General features: G+C 34.1%; 1 protein-coding gene across 1 annotated transcript in view; it reads right to left on the bottom strand.

Annotated features, from left to right (window-relative positions):
* Nucleotides 1-285: 285 nt before the first annotated feature.
* LOC136039359 (protocadherin-like wing polarity protein stan) overlaps nt 286-17406 on the bottom strand; it is a 173078-nt gene continuing 155957 nt past the window's right edge. Inside the window, exons 31-37 of the mRNA XM_065723020.1 lie at nt 15904-16165; nt 13532-13650; nt 11464-11738; nt 8021-8166; nt 6515-6929; nt 3898-4012; nt 286-442 (exon numbers count right to left, since the gene is read on the bottom strand). Of these exons, the coding sequence (XP_065579092.1) occupies nt 409-442; nt 3898-4012; nt 6515-6929; nt 8021-8166; nt 11464-11738; nt 13532-13650; nt 15904-16165 (1366 nt within the window). The 3' untranslated portion in view covers nt 286-408. The remainder of the gene's footprint in view (nt 443-3897; nt 4013-6514; nt 6930-8020; nt 8167-11463; nt 11739-13531; nt 13651-15903; nt 16166-17406) is intronic.

Consider the following 17406-nt stretch of genomic DNA (forward strand, 5'->3'; position numbering starts at 1 on the left):
CCTCACCGGACGATCCATGAATTAATTCTACTGTTACTACTACCAGAACACTCACCATTACTGCTCCTATCAAAACTACCCATGCCCGTGGGCAGGCTCCAGAGAATCAGCCAGAATCTTCGACAGCAATCTATCAACATAAATGAGAGTGGTTAAAATGGACAAAAAGTATATGCTATTATACAAAATACAAGTAGAGTAGATCTTAGAATTATAACTCATGGGGTGTAAAAGGTGGCACTATCAAGCTTATTTGCTTTTCCCCTAACGGTTTTTTCGAAAACATGATTGTCATATAATTTACTCTTTTAAAGCATTGAACAAAATGTGGCACATACCAAAAAATTATTGCACAAGCAATGTAGACATAAATGAGATCATAAACTTTTTTTGGACGACTCTGATGTTTCAGACATATTGTTGACTTGACTCATCGTTGAAACTGAAAAAGAGAAGTACTTAGAAAAAACAAATCCCTTTGAAATACAAAAATGAAATAACAAAATGCAATTAGAGGTAGATTCGAAAGGAAACTGAATATAATCACATCAATGTCACTTTCAAGATCGTATTGCTAGGAAACATAAAGATGCGGCACAAGCAGAGGAAAAAGGAGGAATCCCGGTTCGTAATAAAGATGATTTACTATCATTCTTGAGTGAATAGCCTAAGCCGCTGGTATAGATTCTTTTAGTAAATGGATATCCATAGTAGGTTGGAAGTTATTTAGATCTATGCTGTTAGAAATTATGAACAATAGTTGGCAAAGGATTAGTTCCGTAAGATTTTCATAAAATACTGACAGAAAAATTTTGAATAATGAAGATGAGAAAATCTCTATGATCAGCTCACATGTGAATACGGTCTCATGTGGCAATAAACTATTGGTTACGGTAACTTAATTTCTAGATGATATTGATAAGGTGCCGAGACAAGTACCTAGCCGTTTAAATGAGGATAAAGTATGCCTAGAACAGAAATTAAACGTAACTATTAAACTATTAAAACTATTTAACTATTAAACGCATCAAGGGCGTAGCTTGCGGGCAGGGAGGGAATTGCGTACCCCACATATCAGAGGACTCGCACTAAAAAAAAAGTCCTACTACTAAATAGCATGACATTTTGCTAATTATAATAGTTTATTTAGTTTTTTATTGACCAAATCACCCCAAATTGGAAACCATATGAGCAATGTTTGTGGATCATCACTCTTTTTCCTCCACTGGTTCGCTTAAATGGAAATCAAAGGTGCGCAAAAAGGGATGAAAGGGTGCTCTTAACCTCTCAACCTCTCCCCCCCTCTCAACCAAATGCAGGGTGCTTACCTGCGAAAGATGACAGGAAAACTTCAAGATTCATAGATACCATAAGCCATTAATTACATAGTGACACATAAGTTACTTTATAAGAAACGCAGTCGAAAATAAATTAAAAAGAAGCACAAAAACAGGAAAACATAAAAATTGCTTAATTACGCTAAGCGCTATTTCTGCCCCTACTAGTTTAGCGTAATCTCAACGACAAATATTTTGAAAAAGAGGGCGATTCCATACGTAAGCGATTTGAGCTGTATGAGTTGAATGGCTTGGCGCCATATTTTGGGAGCATCCAAAAACCGCTTCAAAGCTGCTAACATCAAGGCTGCATGGAAAAAAAAACCTTGAAAAAGGAGTTAAAGTATCTTACTTTCGACCACGAGAAAGTGTGTTTCTGCAACAACTTCAAAGATGGATTTAGATAATGCTATAGAGTACGTGGCTTAGAAAAGAGCTGGGAACAAACGCAACTAAATGACAACTGTTCATCGATAGCTCAAAGTGGAGTTTCAGGTGTTATGATACTTCCAAGTATCAATTTAACAATGGGAAGGTGGTATAAATTCAACTCTGACTGCGCAGACGCTTGCGCATCTGAAGACTTAGACAATGGTAAGTTGAATATAAGCTAGACGTATTTTCCACAAATTATTTACGGATAACTATATAAATTAATATGGTGATGGGATCCCACTCAAAATTCTTTTTGAACCTCCCTTTTAATTAGACCTCCCTAAGAGTACATATAACCAAAAAATGGCTTAGGCGGCTTGGGCTAGTGCTCGGAATGGAGAAAGGTTGTACATTTAGTGCTGTTTTTCAAAATAGCCCATAAACTGGTAACAGGAAAGTACCGAAAACCCAAGGTTAGGATTGACCGAATTTACAAAACTGCTTAGAATATTTGAAAATTTATGTGGTGTCAAAAAAAAAACAAGATATGAACAAGGTGAGGGGGGGGAGTAACGTCTACTGGTTTGTTTACTTCAGGTACTTGAAGGAGGCAACACTTTTTTTGTAAAACTGGTTGGAACGATTAAGGCTACCCCACTTAGCAAACCTTACTCACTCTAAGCAATACAATCCTCAATTCCTTAATCAAATATTTAACTATAGACTTGAGGTGGAAGGAGAGTTCAAGGTTACCCTCCCAGGCAAAGATACTGAATCTCAGCAATACAATTTCCAATTCTTTAATCAAACAGATTCGTTGAACTATAGATACTACCAAGAGTCTACGCGAACGTTTATTCAACTCCACTTTTTTTATCATTTACATTCCGTTTAAAACCTTGATTTTACGATTCGGCTTCGCTTTGTCTTCTTCTTTTAACCTTTGTTATTTTACTAGAAAGATGCCAACAATTCATTAGACCAGATCCGAAAAAAGACCCTAATTTTACGTAGAAAAGCTCTTTGCAAAAACAGGCTTCTTAAAATATTTGTTTATTTTCTCCCAACTGGGAGCTTGACATTTAAAAAAAAAATTACAAAAAAACACATTCTTATAGATAGGAGCTTAAATCCTCTACAATAGGGTTTTATGATATGCTGAATCTAACGGTGAAATTTTTTTGGGAGATTAGCTTTTGATGGGTTACGGTACACTTAATGAATTTTGAATACTTGGAATCAGAATAAAAATCCATTTTTGTATGCATTAACTGATATCAAAACTCCTTTCTCTTGTAGTTTCAGTTACTATTGGCCCAAGTCTCTCCTTATTTACGGTCTGTACCACGAATTATTTAATCTGTGGAATACAGAAATTTTTACGGAAGTTTTATATTTAATGGTATCACTTAGTCTAAATTGAACACTTAGAAGTAGATTGGCTTTTAAATTTCTTGATAATATAGTTCCATATTTATACACTTCTGCAAAAGCGAAAAGCATTTACTCAAAAAGAGATTGACACATAAAAATTTTGTTTTCTGCAATTGACATTTATCAGTTCATAACACTTATTATCAGCTTTTTTTTTACCGAGACGTACCGATTAATGCGAATTCTACATTTTGATTTCATTGAATTCCCGATCAAATCGTTTTTTGAATTTTATCAAAACATTGCTATGTTCTGATTGCTATGAACAAGTTCAAAACTTGCCTACTTAATACTATATTAAAAAAAAAACAAGTTTTTTTAAATGAAAGTAAGGAGCGACATTAAAACTTAAAACGAACAGAAATTACTCCGTGTATGAAAGGGGCTTTTCCTTTTTAACGCCCCGCTCTTTACGCTAAAGTTTGACTCTCTCTTAACTCTACATTTTAAAACAGTAAAAAACTTTAGCGTAAAGAGCGGGGCGTTAAGAAGGAAAAGCCCCTCGTAACTTTTGATGGGTAAGACTAAACTTGATAAAACTTATATATTTAAAATCAGCATTAAAATGCGATTCTTTTGATGTAGCTATTGGTACCAAAATTTCATTTTTTAGAGTTTTGGTTACTATTGAGCCGGGTCGCTCCTTACTACAGTTCGTTACCACGAACTGTTTGATAATCAGTACTCTTGTGATAAATGTCGAAAAATATAGATTAAGTTCTTGATGCTGCAAATGAATAACCGAACTTACTCCGAACTTTGTGGCTCACTCAGGTTATTTAATTCTGACATTGGGGAAGTTTCTTCCTCTTGAGAGCCGGATCGACTACTTTCCGTCATCTCATTACTACTGCTTACACTATTATCTGAAAAAAAAATCAAGATGTAAATTTAAAGTAAATTATAAAATACCACATACCAGACATGGTTTCTCAGCCTAATCAGTTAACTCCAATTTCCTAATTTAAATAGATACTAATGCCGGGTGCCAGATATAATCTTAATTTGCTATTTCAATACTAACATTTCCTAATAATAGATATTAGCACTCGTAGAATACTAACAAACAGTGCCCGTTGAATATTCAACAGTTATTGTTCTAGAAGCCTAGACTGTGTAAGTGATCAACTGTGCTTAAACCCACTTTATTCAATCAAAAGGACAAGAAAACACAAGAAAATACATCCTTGACATTTTTCCCACCAGGTGATAGGTACAGTTTAATCAAAAATCGGTAGAATTTATTCTTTATCACTTATACTATTTATTACTTGTAATAGCAGAAAGTCCTATAGCTTGTCGCGTGAATCTGACTCTGTTGCTTTTTTGTTTTATCTCTCTTTGTTTTTTTCCTCTTCAATCGAATCAACAATTTTGACGAGCCAACGACTTGCATAAACCAAACAAAAGACGGACAATTACAACAGTAGAATACACTAAGTTCGAGATGAAAAAGCCTGAAAAAAAACTTTTTAAGGCCCGAGTTTTCTAAATTTGGATGGTAAGTTCTTCCTTTTTATACAACGGTTTGTGTTACCCCCTGACATAGTTTCTTTTCGAGGCGTATGCTTGGACTAGGTATACAATAAGAAAGATGATGACGTAAATGCTCCCATCTTATTGCAGAAATATTCTGAGTGCAGAATAGAAGATTAGATTCATTATTTTTATGATTCATGATTTTTTTTTTCCAGCTGACACATTTAATAAGGCAATGAGCAATAAGCCCTCTTTAGGATTGTATAAAAATGACGTCATTTCATTTGTTGATAGATAATTCTATCTATCTTCCGTCCATACGTCATTCCTAGGGCAGAACCAAGGTAAGAGTCATAGAACTAAAGGGATGATAGATAGCCCCCCGTATATATGGCAAAAAGTGTGTTTGTCTCAAGTTATAATGTCAATCTTAACTTTCATTAAAAAAAAAAAATAGTTCTTTCGTACTTAATAAAAATAGACCAATGCTATTTTGAATTGACACATAACCAGGCAACGGAAATACCCTTAAGCTACGACAGTCCAGTTTGGGATCTAAAGAATTGTAATGGGAAAAAGACATAAAATTTCTCTTGTTTCTTCTAGATCAATCAAGAAGTGGTCTGATAAGAGTTTTTTTTTTTTTTTTTTTTTTTTACATACATAAATGAGAGTTAGTAAGCCCCGCAATACGTAGCCGTGTAAAATTGCAATTACAACCATATAAGAAAACGATAACAGCAAATAAACAGGATAAAAATTATTCTATAGTAATGCACCATTACAAGTATTAAGTGTCCGGTACACCCTATATCCAGGATAATCACTGGATTTTATACACCAGTTTGACTTACACAGCCTACAAAATACTATACTCAACCAATCGATCACAATGAACACGGCCGTGGCCAACAAAAATGGGAAACAGCTCGTCTAGATTTTGGTTCGAAGATAACCGTTGAGTTTTGGCATGTTTGTCTCCACCTCTTCCATCACATACCAAACCTAATCTGATTTCAAGAGGACTCGAGGAGCAGAAAAAATTTTCTCGACACATTACGAAGGGATATAAAATTTGATGCACCACATGTGTTTTTTATGCTTCCGTTTTGGAGCCTGTTCTCTATAACCGATAAAAACAAATTAGGGTTCAATTTTACCGGTATGTTAAGTATTTTATTGGTATCTCTCTGTTGTTTCTAAAACACGTACATTGATAAAAAGTACCATATTTTCGATATGTGTTAAAATGGATGAATTATCGATACGTTTTGATGTTGACATGTTGTCTTCGTTAGAAACGTCGGTCATGTTACTGTATAATCTTTAAGTATTTGTGTTCTTTTTCCTTGTTTTTACTTTTCTAGTACATATTTGTAATGTATCAAAAGAGGGCAAAAATAAATCATTATTATTATCATTATAAACATTGGACAACTATTTAAATTATGCCACACTACCTTGCAAAATCTTTGAACAACAGCAATAAGATAACGTCATATGAAATGGATTGGAACGGAAGGATACCATTTTCTTTTCCACTATAGGTGCAACAAACGAAATTAGATGTAAGAAGGCTCTAATTTAGAATCATATTTGCCTGATAGTCGGCAATGTAGCATCAGTAGGAAGGTGTCAAAAGGCATTCCATGGGTGAATGATTAAAACTGTACGAAATTGAAACTTGGGCATTCATCCCCCATGTTATGTGGGTGGGTGTACTTCCCACCAATCTTAGGCGAAGAGATTCCCCCTCCTCTTATCTTCAACTTACAGATCCATGTTTCTAATAATTGCTTGATAGATTGTACGGTTTACAGAGATGAGCCTACTCGATTCACTCAATCTCTGTCTTTGTTTAACAAAATAAATTAGGTTTCTAACATTACCTGGTAAAACATTATCGTCTTGCCTTTCAGCCAACCTGCTTTCAATAGCGGATTGAAGTCTACTCTTCCAACTTTCCAAATTCATCTCAAATGAAGATCCGTGAGATGCATTTAGATTAACAGTCGATCCTTTCGCTGAACTATTTAAAATTTCTGGTGAAATTCTACTTAAACTTGTGTTCAAAGTATGAGATTTCACTTGTGATGATCTAGAATCGTGAGACAAATTGTGTTCATTGTCTGACTGAGTTGTCACTGATAATCGCTCTGAGAGCCATCTTGGAGATCCTTGCGGATATGCTATGACAGGTGGCTGAAGTTGAGCTTGCCAAGGCCCTGAGTAAACTGGCTTGACAGGATGCTGACGCTGCCCCAACATCCCGGGAGTTGAATACATAGGTGAATTCAAAGTTTCCTAAAAAAAAAATATTAGAACACTTTTTTTAGATTATTCAGCTATAGCATTTGGAGAAGCTATTGATTTTTATCTAAAAAGGAGCTATGCATATGGGGATTTCCTTAAATATTTTCAGCAACTGTTAGAAATGGAGTGTTTCTGAGATACGGTCATTATTTTTATCTAAAAATTTAATACTTACCATTTCTTACTTTTAAGAGAATTAAGCAGATAGAAATATTGAAAATTCCTATTAGTAAACAATCAGTATTTTTGGGAATTATCAAGTCAAGAAACTACTGACTTCCAGCTATTGAATTCTAGTCAATACCTTCCCTCTTTTGAGACGAGATACGAATTTTTAAGCCAGTCTCTTTGAATGCAACGTAGTCCATTCTGAAGTACAGAGGTAAAGGAGAAAAAGACCAGCATTCTTATCTTTGTTGAACATATGAAAACATAAGAAAAAACAGGAATGAAACACAAAATGTTCACACATGTAATATACGAAGCATTGAATTGAATATTGCATCGATATGTCTTCCCAAGAAATTTTTTGAACATCTAGTGTTCAACGACCAAGTCAAAAACCTTTCTACGCTAGAGTTAAAAAAACCTTTCTACGACCAAGTGTGGAATAGATCATTATTAAAACGGATAAAGTACGGCCTTTATCTTTCACTATTTTCAAAGCAGTAGCAAAGTACACAAATTCTGACACAGACTGGAGCTCAATAATTTACTGTGTATTCATAATTCACGCACTAACTGATGTATATCCGCAGTTGCTGTAGTGCACAATAAAAATCTGATTTCTTGAATAGCAATTGAAAATTGTATAAAATTAGATTAATATATCTGTTATTACAAATTGGTCTCCAAAGCGTTTCCTGCTCTTACAGTATAATAACCAAAAGTAAGGGATATAAATTTAGTCGCTTACCTTCAAAAATAGACTATTTATTAAAACTTGCTCTTTTTACAGTTGATCTACTTTTAATGAATCGTCAGTAACCCATTACTGGATATTATCTACCCCCATTTGACTTTTCAGGAAGTAATTAAATAAAATTTTGAACAATTCCTTATACAAAGACAAAAATTCTTACTGTATCTCGAGCTGAATATAAACTGCCACCTGTCACATCATGTGTGGCGTAGAGTGGGGAGACAGGTGAAGAGTATAGCTGGTTCTCTGCGATGCCAGGCCTTACAGTTAAAGGTCCACTAATGTTTGGAACAAACTTTCCAGAATCTGAAAGATTACACATCTTTTACACATGCCTAATCAAAAGCTTAGAAACCGAAGCTATATCAAATAAACATTTTAACTGAATTTTAGGAACAGTTTATACATATGTTTTAAATATCCAATATTGTGGACCCTCCAACGTCATTATGAAAATCACAATAGTATAGTTACAAATTCTTTTAAGAAAAAGAAAATTCAACTTTAGATCTATGTAATTTAGTAAGTCTCTCCAAAATTTTAAGTCAGCTCTGACATTTTAATTCAGTTAAGTATTTAGTCAATATTACAAAAATGGTGAAGGGGCAGCAGTCAGCCTCCTATACAAAAAAAAGTAAAGTAAAAACCGAAGAAAACACAGATTAATACCTTAAAAGAGCTTTAGAATTAATCCTTCTGTGACATACCATTCCCCCTCCCCCCAGTAAAAAAGGAATGTTAATCCCTTAGAAATACAAAATGAGTAATTTGTAATCAAAAGAAAGGTTAGAAATAAAAAGTAAATATTTTCTTGAGCATTTTTCGATTGGAATACTTATAAATAGGGCTCAGATTCGTATGTACTTACATATTTTTAATGGGGTTAGATACCGTAATGCTCATAATTTTAAAATACGTTTTAAGGCATTCTGAATCATCCAGGCCCATTTTTATTTTAAATATTTTTCCCTATTTCAACGAAAACACAAACTTTTAAATATTCTACCCATCCTTATATACATCCATCGCCTACACTCCATTTCTTTAATATCACGGTTACAGTTTTTTTTCTTCTTTTTTTTTTTTTTTTTTTTTTTTTTTTTTTTTTTTTTTTTTTTTTTTTTTTTTTTTTTTTTTTTTAGTAGACAGAAATACGTGGATGTTGGAATTTGGTTTCAACTGCCTCACTCGAGTTGTTCGTCAGGAAAGATAATGGGTGGGTAACAGGAGTGGAAATATTCTCAGAAATTGACGAAGTGCGCAGAGACAGGAAGCATCTGCCTTACCGCTGCCACCCTAGTCCGGTTATTTTCACCCAATCATTTACAGTAGCCCTTCAGCATCCGTTCGTGGAGCTTGTTTGTCAGTGCCCTATCATAAACACAGCATTATACGTGCGCAGTGTCTAGCCTGTTGCGCAGGGATAAAAATGTCTAAAGTACCAACTAAAAAGTCGGACCTAGTGAAGAAGTCTTTGCAGGAATGCCCCGATGAAACACTTAAAAGCGATTCTTCCATATTATATTATTCGTGCTGTGACACAGCGGTGTCTACTTCACAGAGTTTTCAAGTTATTCAACATATTGGTACAGCTAAGCATGAGGAGAACAAGGAAAGATGATCAGGCCCTCAACAGTTTTTTATATCGGCTTCTTCATCTGGTGCAGCATGTGAGTCTTCATTTAACACAGATTTATGTCGCACATAAATTAGGGTAGATATCCTCTTTCAAAAACTCAGTAGCCCGGATTTTAAGAGATTTTTTAGAACGCTATTCAGGCAGAAAAGTCCCTGATGAAAGCACATTAAGAAAAAATTACTTACAAATTGTTTGTATAGAAAATCTTGTTAAAATTCGAGGTAATGTTGGAGATGGCCCTATTTGGATTTCAGTTGATGATACAACTGATGCTGAAGGAAGATACATTGCCAATTTAATAGTTGGAAGAAGCGTCAATTCACCTTCACAACAGTTCCTTTTAAACTGTGAAGTTTTCGAAATGTGTAGCAATACATATATTGTTCGTTTTTTTCAAGGATTCGATGAGTTTTCTTTGGCCAAATGGTGTATTACACGGGAAAGTTCTTTTTATTTTTGTCAGACACTACTCCGTACGTGGCGAAAGCGAGAAAGGCATTGAAGGTATTCTACCCGACTATGATCCATGTAACTTGCCTCGCACAGCACTCCATCGAGTTGGAGAAATTGTCAAACTTCAGTTTCCTGATGTTGATTCTTTAATATCAAATGTTAAAAACGTATTTTTAAGAGCCCCAATTCAAATGAACATGTTTAAAGAACTTTATCCTGACCTATCCCTACACCTTCAGCCAGTAATCACGAAATGGGGAACTTGGTTAGAAGCGGCAGACTATTACAGCAAGAACTTTGGCTCAATTAAAAATGTTCTCTCTGAACAAGACTCGTCCTCGGCTATGGCAATAGAACAGGCTAAAGCCATAATTGATCAACCCATACTAAAGAATAACTTGGCTTGCATTTCTTCAAATGCTTGTTTTTTAATACACTCCATAGCAAAGCTCGAATCTTAAAATATGACCACAATGGATAGTGTAGCTACTGTTAACAACACTATTCAGAAGGTGAAATAAGTTCCCCGGGAAATTGGAACTACGACGTAGAAGAAATTGGAGGATGGGCTCAACAAAAACCCAGGATGGAAAAATATTGAACTCCTGGTTAAAGTCAACATTGGGTGCGAGGTTGAGCAAACTTTAAATCCTTCCCGCCATCAGACATTACATGTTTCAAGTACGCACCCTATATATCAGTGGATGTGGAGCGTTCTTTTAGCCGTTACAGGGCAATTTTAAGACCAAACCGTCGATCTTTTAGATTTAATAATTTCAAGATGTATTTAGTTACTAACAATTTCAAACAATGAATTAGTTACTTCAATGTGATGTTTTTTATTAATACTCTGTTTTTATAACTGAACCAATGTATATATCTTCGATACCATTTTAAAAAAATACCTTTCTTGCAATAAAAATTGTATTTTTCTTAGTGTTTTTTTTTTTACATATTCTGCCTTTTTACTTATATATGGTCCAATAAATAATTACATATAATATGTACATATTTTATAATTTTTACCATATACAAATCAGGGCCCTATCTATAAACTTAATTCTAGCACTTTAGTTTACAGTTTTTCTCCCAAAGAGTAATGCTGTTAGGTCCTGGGAGGTTAGGTCTTTACTTCCTGGGAGGGTGTAAAGAGGGAGGCTTTACATAGATAAGGTTGGAGGAGGAGCGTGCGTAGCTGCGTTGGCCTCAGGCGGCTTGGTGCTGCAGTGAGTTATTAGTAGTAGTAGTAGTAGTAATCCAAAATCAAAAGGCGAACATACAGCAACCATGCACCTTTAATTGGTGCATTGCGACCAGCGATATACCTTACCTTCGGTAAGGTATATCGCTTACCTTATATCGCTTTACCTATTTCGGTTACCTTACTATAGGTTAAAGTAAAGACTTAAATGTAAATTATGAAAAAATTAAAGATTAATTAAAGGATTAATGATTAAAGACTATAAACACAAGAAAAGAAAAACCTAAAAACTAGTTTTCATAAAACCTACCAGGTTTGCCATTTTGTTTTGAATTAGAATTTCTTTTAAGACTAGCTGTTGTATCATCTTCATCGCTGCTGTGACTTGAAGCAAGATACATAGTTCTATCCTCATCTGAGTTGGTTTCAGTATCGTAGTATTGTTTCGTGTCAGTTTCTGATCCCCCCAGCTCAGTTTGGGATCGAGTTGTATCGTGCTTTTTTCGCCTTCTTAATTTCTTTTTGTACGTACTATCACTATGAGAGTTGCTTGCAGTGCTTTCAGAAAGGCCTCCCAGGTCACTCCTGCCAAAAAGAAAAACCTTTTAATACGCAAGAAACCACACTATCCTTCATTGTTTGCATTTTCACCTCATCATTTATTATCATACAACTAACTTGCTAAACAAAGAATTACTTCATATGAAGTAGGAGACAAAGGCAGCCTTAATCTCCTAGGATTTTGCGGATCTGTGATTTTGGAATGAGGAATGGACGAGATTCAAAATATACATATTTTACTTTATTGCTTGTCAGATTTGTGTGAGTTTCAGTGCACTTTACAGAAGTAAAAATGCACTCAGGCCAGGGAGAGCTCCTCTAAATCTGTCACTAACTGTGATTATTTAAATATTTAAATCCAAGCATCATCTAGTGCACAGCACGTGGCCTATGGTTACATACATTAAAAAAGGAATGCAAAATTCTGTTTTTTAAAGTTAAAATAGAGATTTTAGTCTCAAAGATAAAAAGTCTAAAGCTAGTCAAAGACTTGATTTTCCCTAGTAAAAACATATCTTTATTGGCTTATTATATCTGATCTTCTTGTTTGCCTGGATGCCAAATTTAACTCGAACGGCACTTTGAGATTTACACTCTTCTAAATGGACATAGACCATTTGGATGGAGCCCTTGCTTCGTCAATTATGGTATTACCTAATCTTATTTTCTTTCCTTAAAAGTCGATCCCGAAACCTCATCTCCCAATATCCAAGAAAACTCGATTTTTCGAATTTTCCAAATTATGTTTTCCATATAACTTGCATTCGTAGTATTTTAATTTCATATCAACAGGGGATTAAACAGCACAGTAATTAGAAGATTTAGAAGTTAGTTTTGATTATAATATAATGCCAGTCATCTGGTAGCACGAAATGTCCAGAACCTGTAAATGTTTGTCAATATAATTAACCATAGAAGATTCTCATAAATGTGCTTTGGAATAAACTTAATTAGATTTAGCTCCTACATAAAACTTTAAAATCCATATGTGGTTTTGTGATTAATTATTGATTTAAGGAATATCTTGGTGACTTTTATAAAAGTTAGGAATCAATCAAGGGCTTTGATACTAAAAGCTCTGATAATATAAAAAGCAATACTAAGACCTGAATATACATCATACTTTTCTCTCTCTTTTTTTATCACTTAGCTTCATACTGTGTCTCATACCCAATAAAAATCGTTGTCTGCGCGTTTATTTCATCCACACAAGCTTAGATTCAGGGGCGTAGAATCAAGGTTGCCGCGGTAGTACAAACGTATTGATTTTAGTATCTTTTTTCAAGTATTTTTTTTTTTTTTAATTTTAGAATACATTCTGTAAACTTAGTTCATTTTTTATTACTACATAACGAAAATAGCACTTTCTTTGTCCCCCTAAAAAAAATTATTTGAATATATTTTTCAAAGTAAACTGTAGATCAAGTGACGTCATTGCCAACAATTTCTGATTTTAACGATATTCTGTATCCGTACTAGGGATTTCCCGTACTAGGGGATTCAATTCTCTAAGCAGATACCTAGATCTATGATCAAAATTCACTTTATTTTGACTAAAGATAAACTTAATTCTGACTAAAGATAAGCTTTTTGACTAAGATAAATTTTGACTAAGATAAACTTTTTAAGAGATCATTCACGATTCGCGCAGTATAACTGCACACTATAGTAGAAACTACCATTCATCAGTCGTGACAGTAATAATTTCTTATACGCAGCCTCTAATCATTCACTTGACAACCTTGCTTTAAACCCTTGTTGCTAATTTTGATGTGTAACTCCGTAGTATAATAAGTGATTCATTTATTGATTCTCACCTATAAGGACTACTTCCAGTTCTGACAGTTGAGCGTGAGGTTGTACTATTTGTTGAGATTCCAACGTGTCTTCTAGATGACCGGAAATGATCTCCGTTTTGGTAAGCCAGAGCCGATCGCTAAAATGAAAAAAAAAAAATTTGAAACATAATTAACGCTTTAGAATACGGATATCCAAGAATAGATAACCCCTTAAACCTTTTAAAGGCCATAGCGTTACTTACAGTTAACTGAAAACAGTTTGCATTTCAAATAGTATATTTTTTATTTGTCACAGCATTAGCAACAAAACAATAAGAAAAATATCGAAAGGCTAATCAAGGTTTACAATTAATAGTGGTGCTTCTTTCTCTACATTATAAACCCTCAATACGACTTGAGTTTTCATGTGCGTTTTATTAAAAACAGTGTGTATTTTGATCAGTGTAATTTTTACTTATAAAAAAGCGACAAAAGTAAAATAATAAAATTACTGTAATAATGCAGATGACTGGAGAGAACTAATAAGAGAAGACTGATTTTTGAATAGATAATGATATTATTTCCTCGAACTCTAATCAATTTTTGGTTTTCAAAACTATAATTATAAAAAGAACAAGTTTTTAAAGTACGTTTAGTTTTCAGTAAAGCACGATTGATACCATGACTTTTAGAGGGCCTAGATAACGATAGTTCTTCTCGCCTGTTGTTGGAAGTTTTTGTTCGTTTTACGTTTCACCGAACTATCTATTTTAATTTTTATTTGTTTTAGGATTAGTTTTTTGTCAATAGCCGATTAAGATCATTAAGTATATAGTATATGCTTCAGGATTCCTAACAAAAATTGTTAGTGTTATGCTAATTCCCCCACATACGGACGCTCGCATCTGTCGTCGCATGTAGTCTTTGTTGCTGATGTTTTGGACTATCACTTTGTTTTCATGTGACAATTTTTTTTTTTTAAATCAAACAGTTCGTGGCATAGAATTGTAAGCAAGGAGCGACCCGGCTCAATAGTAACTGAAACTCTAAAAACGGAATTTTGATACCAATAAATCCATCAAAAGAATTGAAATTTTATGCTGATTTCAAATATGTAAGTTTCAGAAAGTTTAGTCCTACCCAAAAAACCTAGAAGCCCGATAAAATATGTCTTTTTAGAAAAAAGGGCAAAACATCCCCTAAAATCCATAAAATCTTAATGAAAATTCAGCGTATCAGATTCAGACACCATCGCTTTCAGCGCACCAGAGAACCATCTTCTAGAGGTTTGAAGCTCCTGTCTGCAAAAATGTGGAATTTTGTTTTTTTTTGCCAGAAGAAAGATCACGGATGTTTTTTTTTTTCAGGGGTGATCGTATCGGCCCAGGGGTCCTTGAATATCGCGAAAGAGCTCATTCAAATGAAAATTAGAAGCCCTAGTGCCCTTTTAAAGTGACCAAAAAATCTGAGGGCAACTAGGCCCTCTCCCACGCTCATTTTTTCTCCAAGTCACCGGATCAAAATTTTGAGATAGCCATTTTGTTTAGCATAGTCGAAAAATCTCATAGCTATGCCTTTGAGGATGACTTAATCCCCCACAGTCATCGGAGGAAGGGCTGCAAGTTATGAACTTTGCAAATTGTTTAGATATAGTATTGGTTATTGGGAAGCATACACACGTTTTCAAGAAGATTTTTTTTTCTGGTGCTGGGGATCGAGGGAGGGGGAGGGGGTTACATAGGAGGATCTATCGATGGGGAGAACTTTTTCCATGAAGGGGGCGCTGGATTTCTGAGCATTATTTAAAAAACGATCAGAAATTAAATAACAAAAAATAAGTTTTTTTCAACTGAAAGTAAGGAGCAACATTAAAACTCAAAACGAACAGAAAATTATTACTTATATGAGGGGGTTCACCCCCTCGTCAATACCTAACTCTTTACGCTAAAGTGTTTTTTAGTACTTTCAAAAGAGCTATTTATTCAAATTAAACAGCCTTTGTGATTCAGGGGTCGTTCTTAAAGAACCTGAACAAGGTTCAAACTTTATCGTAAAGAGAGAGGTATTGACGAGGGGGCAAACCCCCTCAATCTCTGTTTGTTTTAAGTTTTAATATTGCTCCTTACTTTTAGTTGAAAAAATATTGTTTTTTTTTTTTTTAATTTATATTAGAAGCCACCTGAGTGCATTAAAACCAAAGAGTATATTATTTCTACAGAATTATGGAAGAGATGGCTGTAAGTAAAAGAAAAAAGTAGGCCAAGCAAGCAAAATGATGGCCAGGTTAATGAAAGTAAAATTAAAAAGTATTTACATAATTTTTATTTACATAATTTTTAGTTTAATTTTGAAATTTTAACAAATTCCTACAAAAATAACTGGATAAAAGGAAAAACGTAAGCTACTCTTACCGGTGCTGAGCTTCCCAAACGAGACATGGTCTCTTCCATAGGCATTTTTTGTCCAGTTACTGCTGCAATACTTCTCTGGAACCTCATTCTTACACGACTGTTACCCAAGCAATATCCAAACAACATAAAAAGTCCCATACCAATAGCCATAACGGAGAGGGCATATGATAAAAAGGAATGATTTTCGCTCGCGTTCAATAGTGCCAGTGACCAGAGACATCCAGACATAGGAAGAAGTACCAATCCTAGCCATAGGTAAGACCTGAAACATTTGGCTTATAATATATTCATGAGCCCGATGGTAATGATTTTGTTAGAGAGTCATATAGCTAAAACAAACCACATACTTGCAATTTTATTATGTAATAGTTAAACACAAAGACATTCATATTTTAATTGTTAGAATACAAAAACACATGAAATATTAAATTACAAATTACAGCTCACAAACAGCATTGGTTTTGGTACATTCTATAGCTTGCTAAAATGAAAAAAATAATTATGACGCTTACTTATCCTACCTTAAGTATGTTTTCCCGTATTTTCTTAAATGATCAATAATATATCTATGGCAAAAGTACTCTAAATCCTCAAGTTTATTCCATAGCTTAAAATAATGTGATGCTGTAAGTTATACTGCCTTGTTAATTTTCACTTGAAAATGCACTATTCTCTTTGAATTCTCCCATTTAAGTAATAAAATTAATTGCAAATATCTGCAATAGTCAAACAATTACAAATTTTATACTTCAAGTATCTTGAACAGTTGATTAAACACTCCGTGATAATGATTGTAGTAAGGAGCGACCCGGCTCAATAGTAACCGAAATTCTAAAAAAAACGGAATTTTAATACCAATAGTTACATCAAAAGAATCGCATTTCAATGCTGATTTTAAATATATAAGTTTCATTAACTTTAGTCGTACCCATCAAAAGTTACGAGCCTGAGAAAATTTGCCTTATTTTAGAAAATAGGCCTTGCTCTTTACACTAAAGTTTTTTTATTGTTTTAAAAAGTAGAGTTGTGAGAAAGAGTCAAAATTTAGCGTAAAGAGCGAGGCGTCAAGGAGGGGATAACCTCTTTCATATACGGAATGATTTCTGTTCGTTCTAAGTTTTAATGTCGCTCCTTAATTTCAGTTGAAAAAACTTGGTTTTTTTTATTTAACTAAATAAAAGATCCAATTAAATAAAATTAAAGCCTGAAGTACTGACAAATTGGCGTCTTGGATTTTCTCGGGAAACCTTTCGCGAGAAACATAGGAAAACCTTTTCCCTAGGTTTCTCGCATATTCTTTACATATTAATTTATCAAACAATGAACACGAGGGCAATATTTTTTTGTATTTAAAGCTTTAAGAGCAGTCAGATAGCTTCCAATGATTGGAAAATAAAATTTCAAGATTGAGCCTAAAATCAGTTACAAGAATGCTGTAAAGGGCAAAACAGAGTCGGAAATCTATTTATTATTTATTCTTCTTTTTTGCAGTAATTACTTATC

This window comes from Artemia franciscana, chromosome 19 (assembly GCF_032884065.1).
Source record: "Artemia franciscana chromosome 19, ASM3288406v1, whole genome shotgun sequence".
Taxonomy (NCBI): Eukaryota; Metazoa; Arthropoda; class Branchiopoda; order Anostraca; family Artemiidae; genus Artemia; species Artemia franciscana.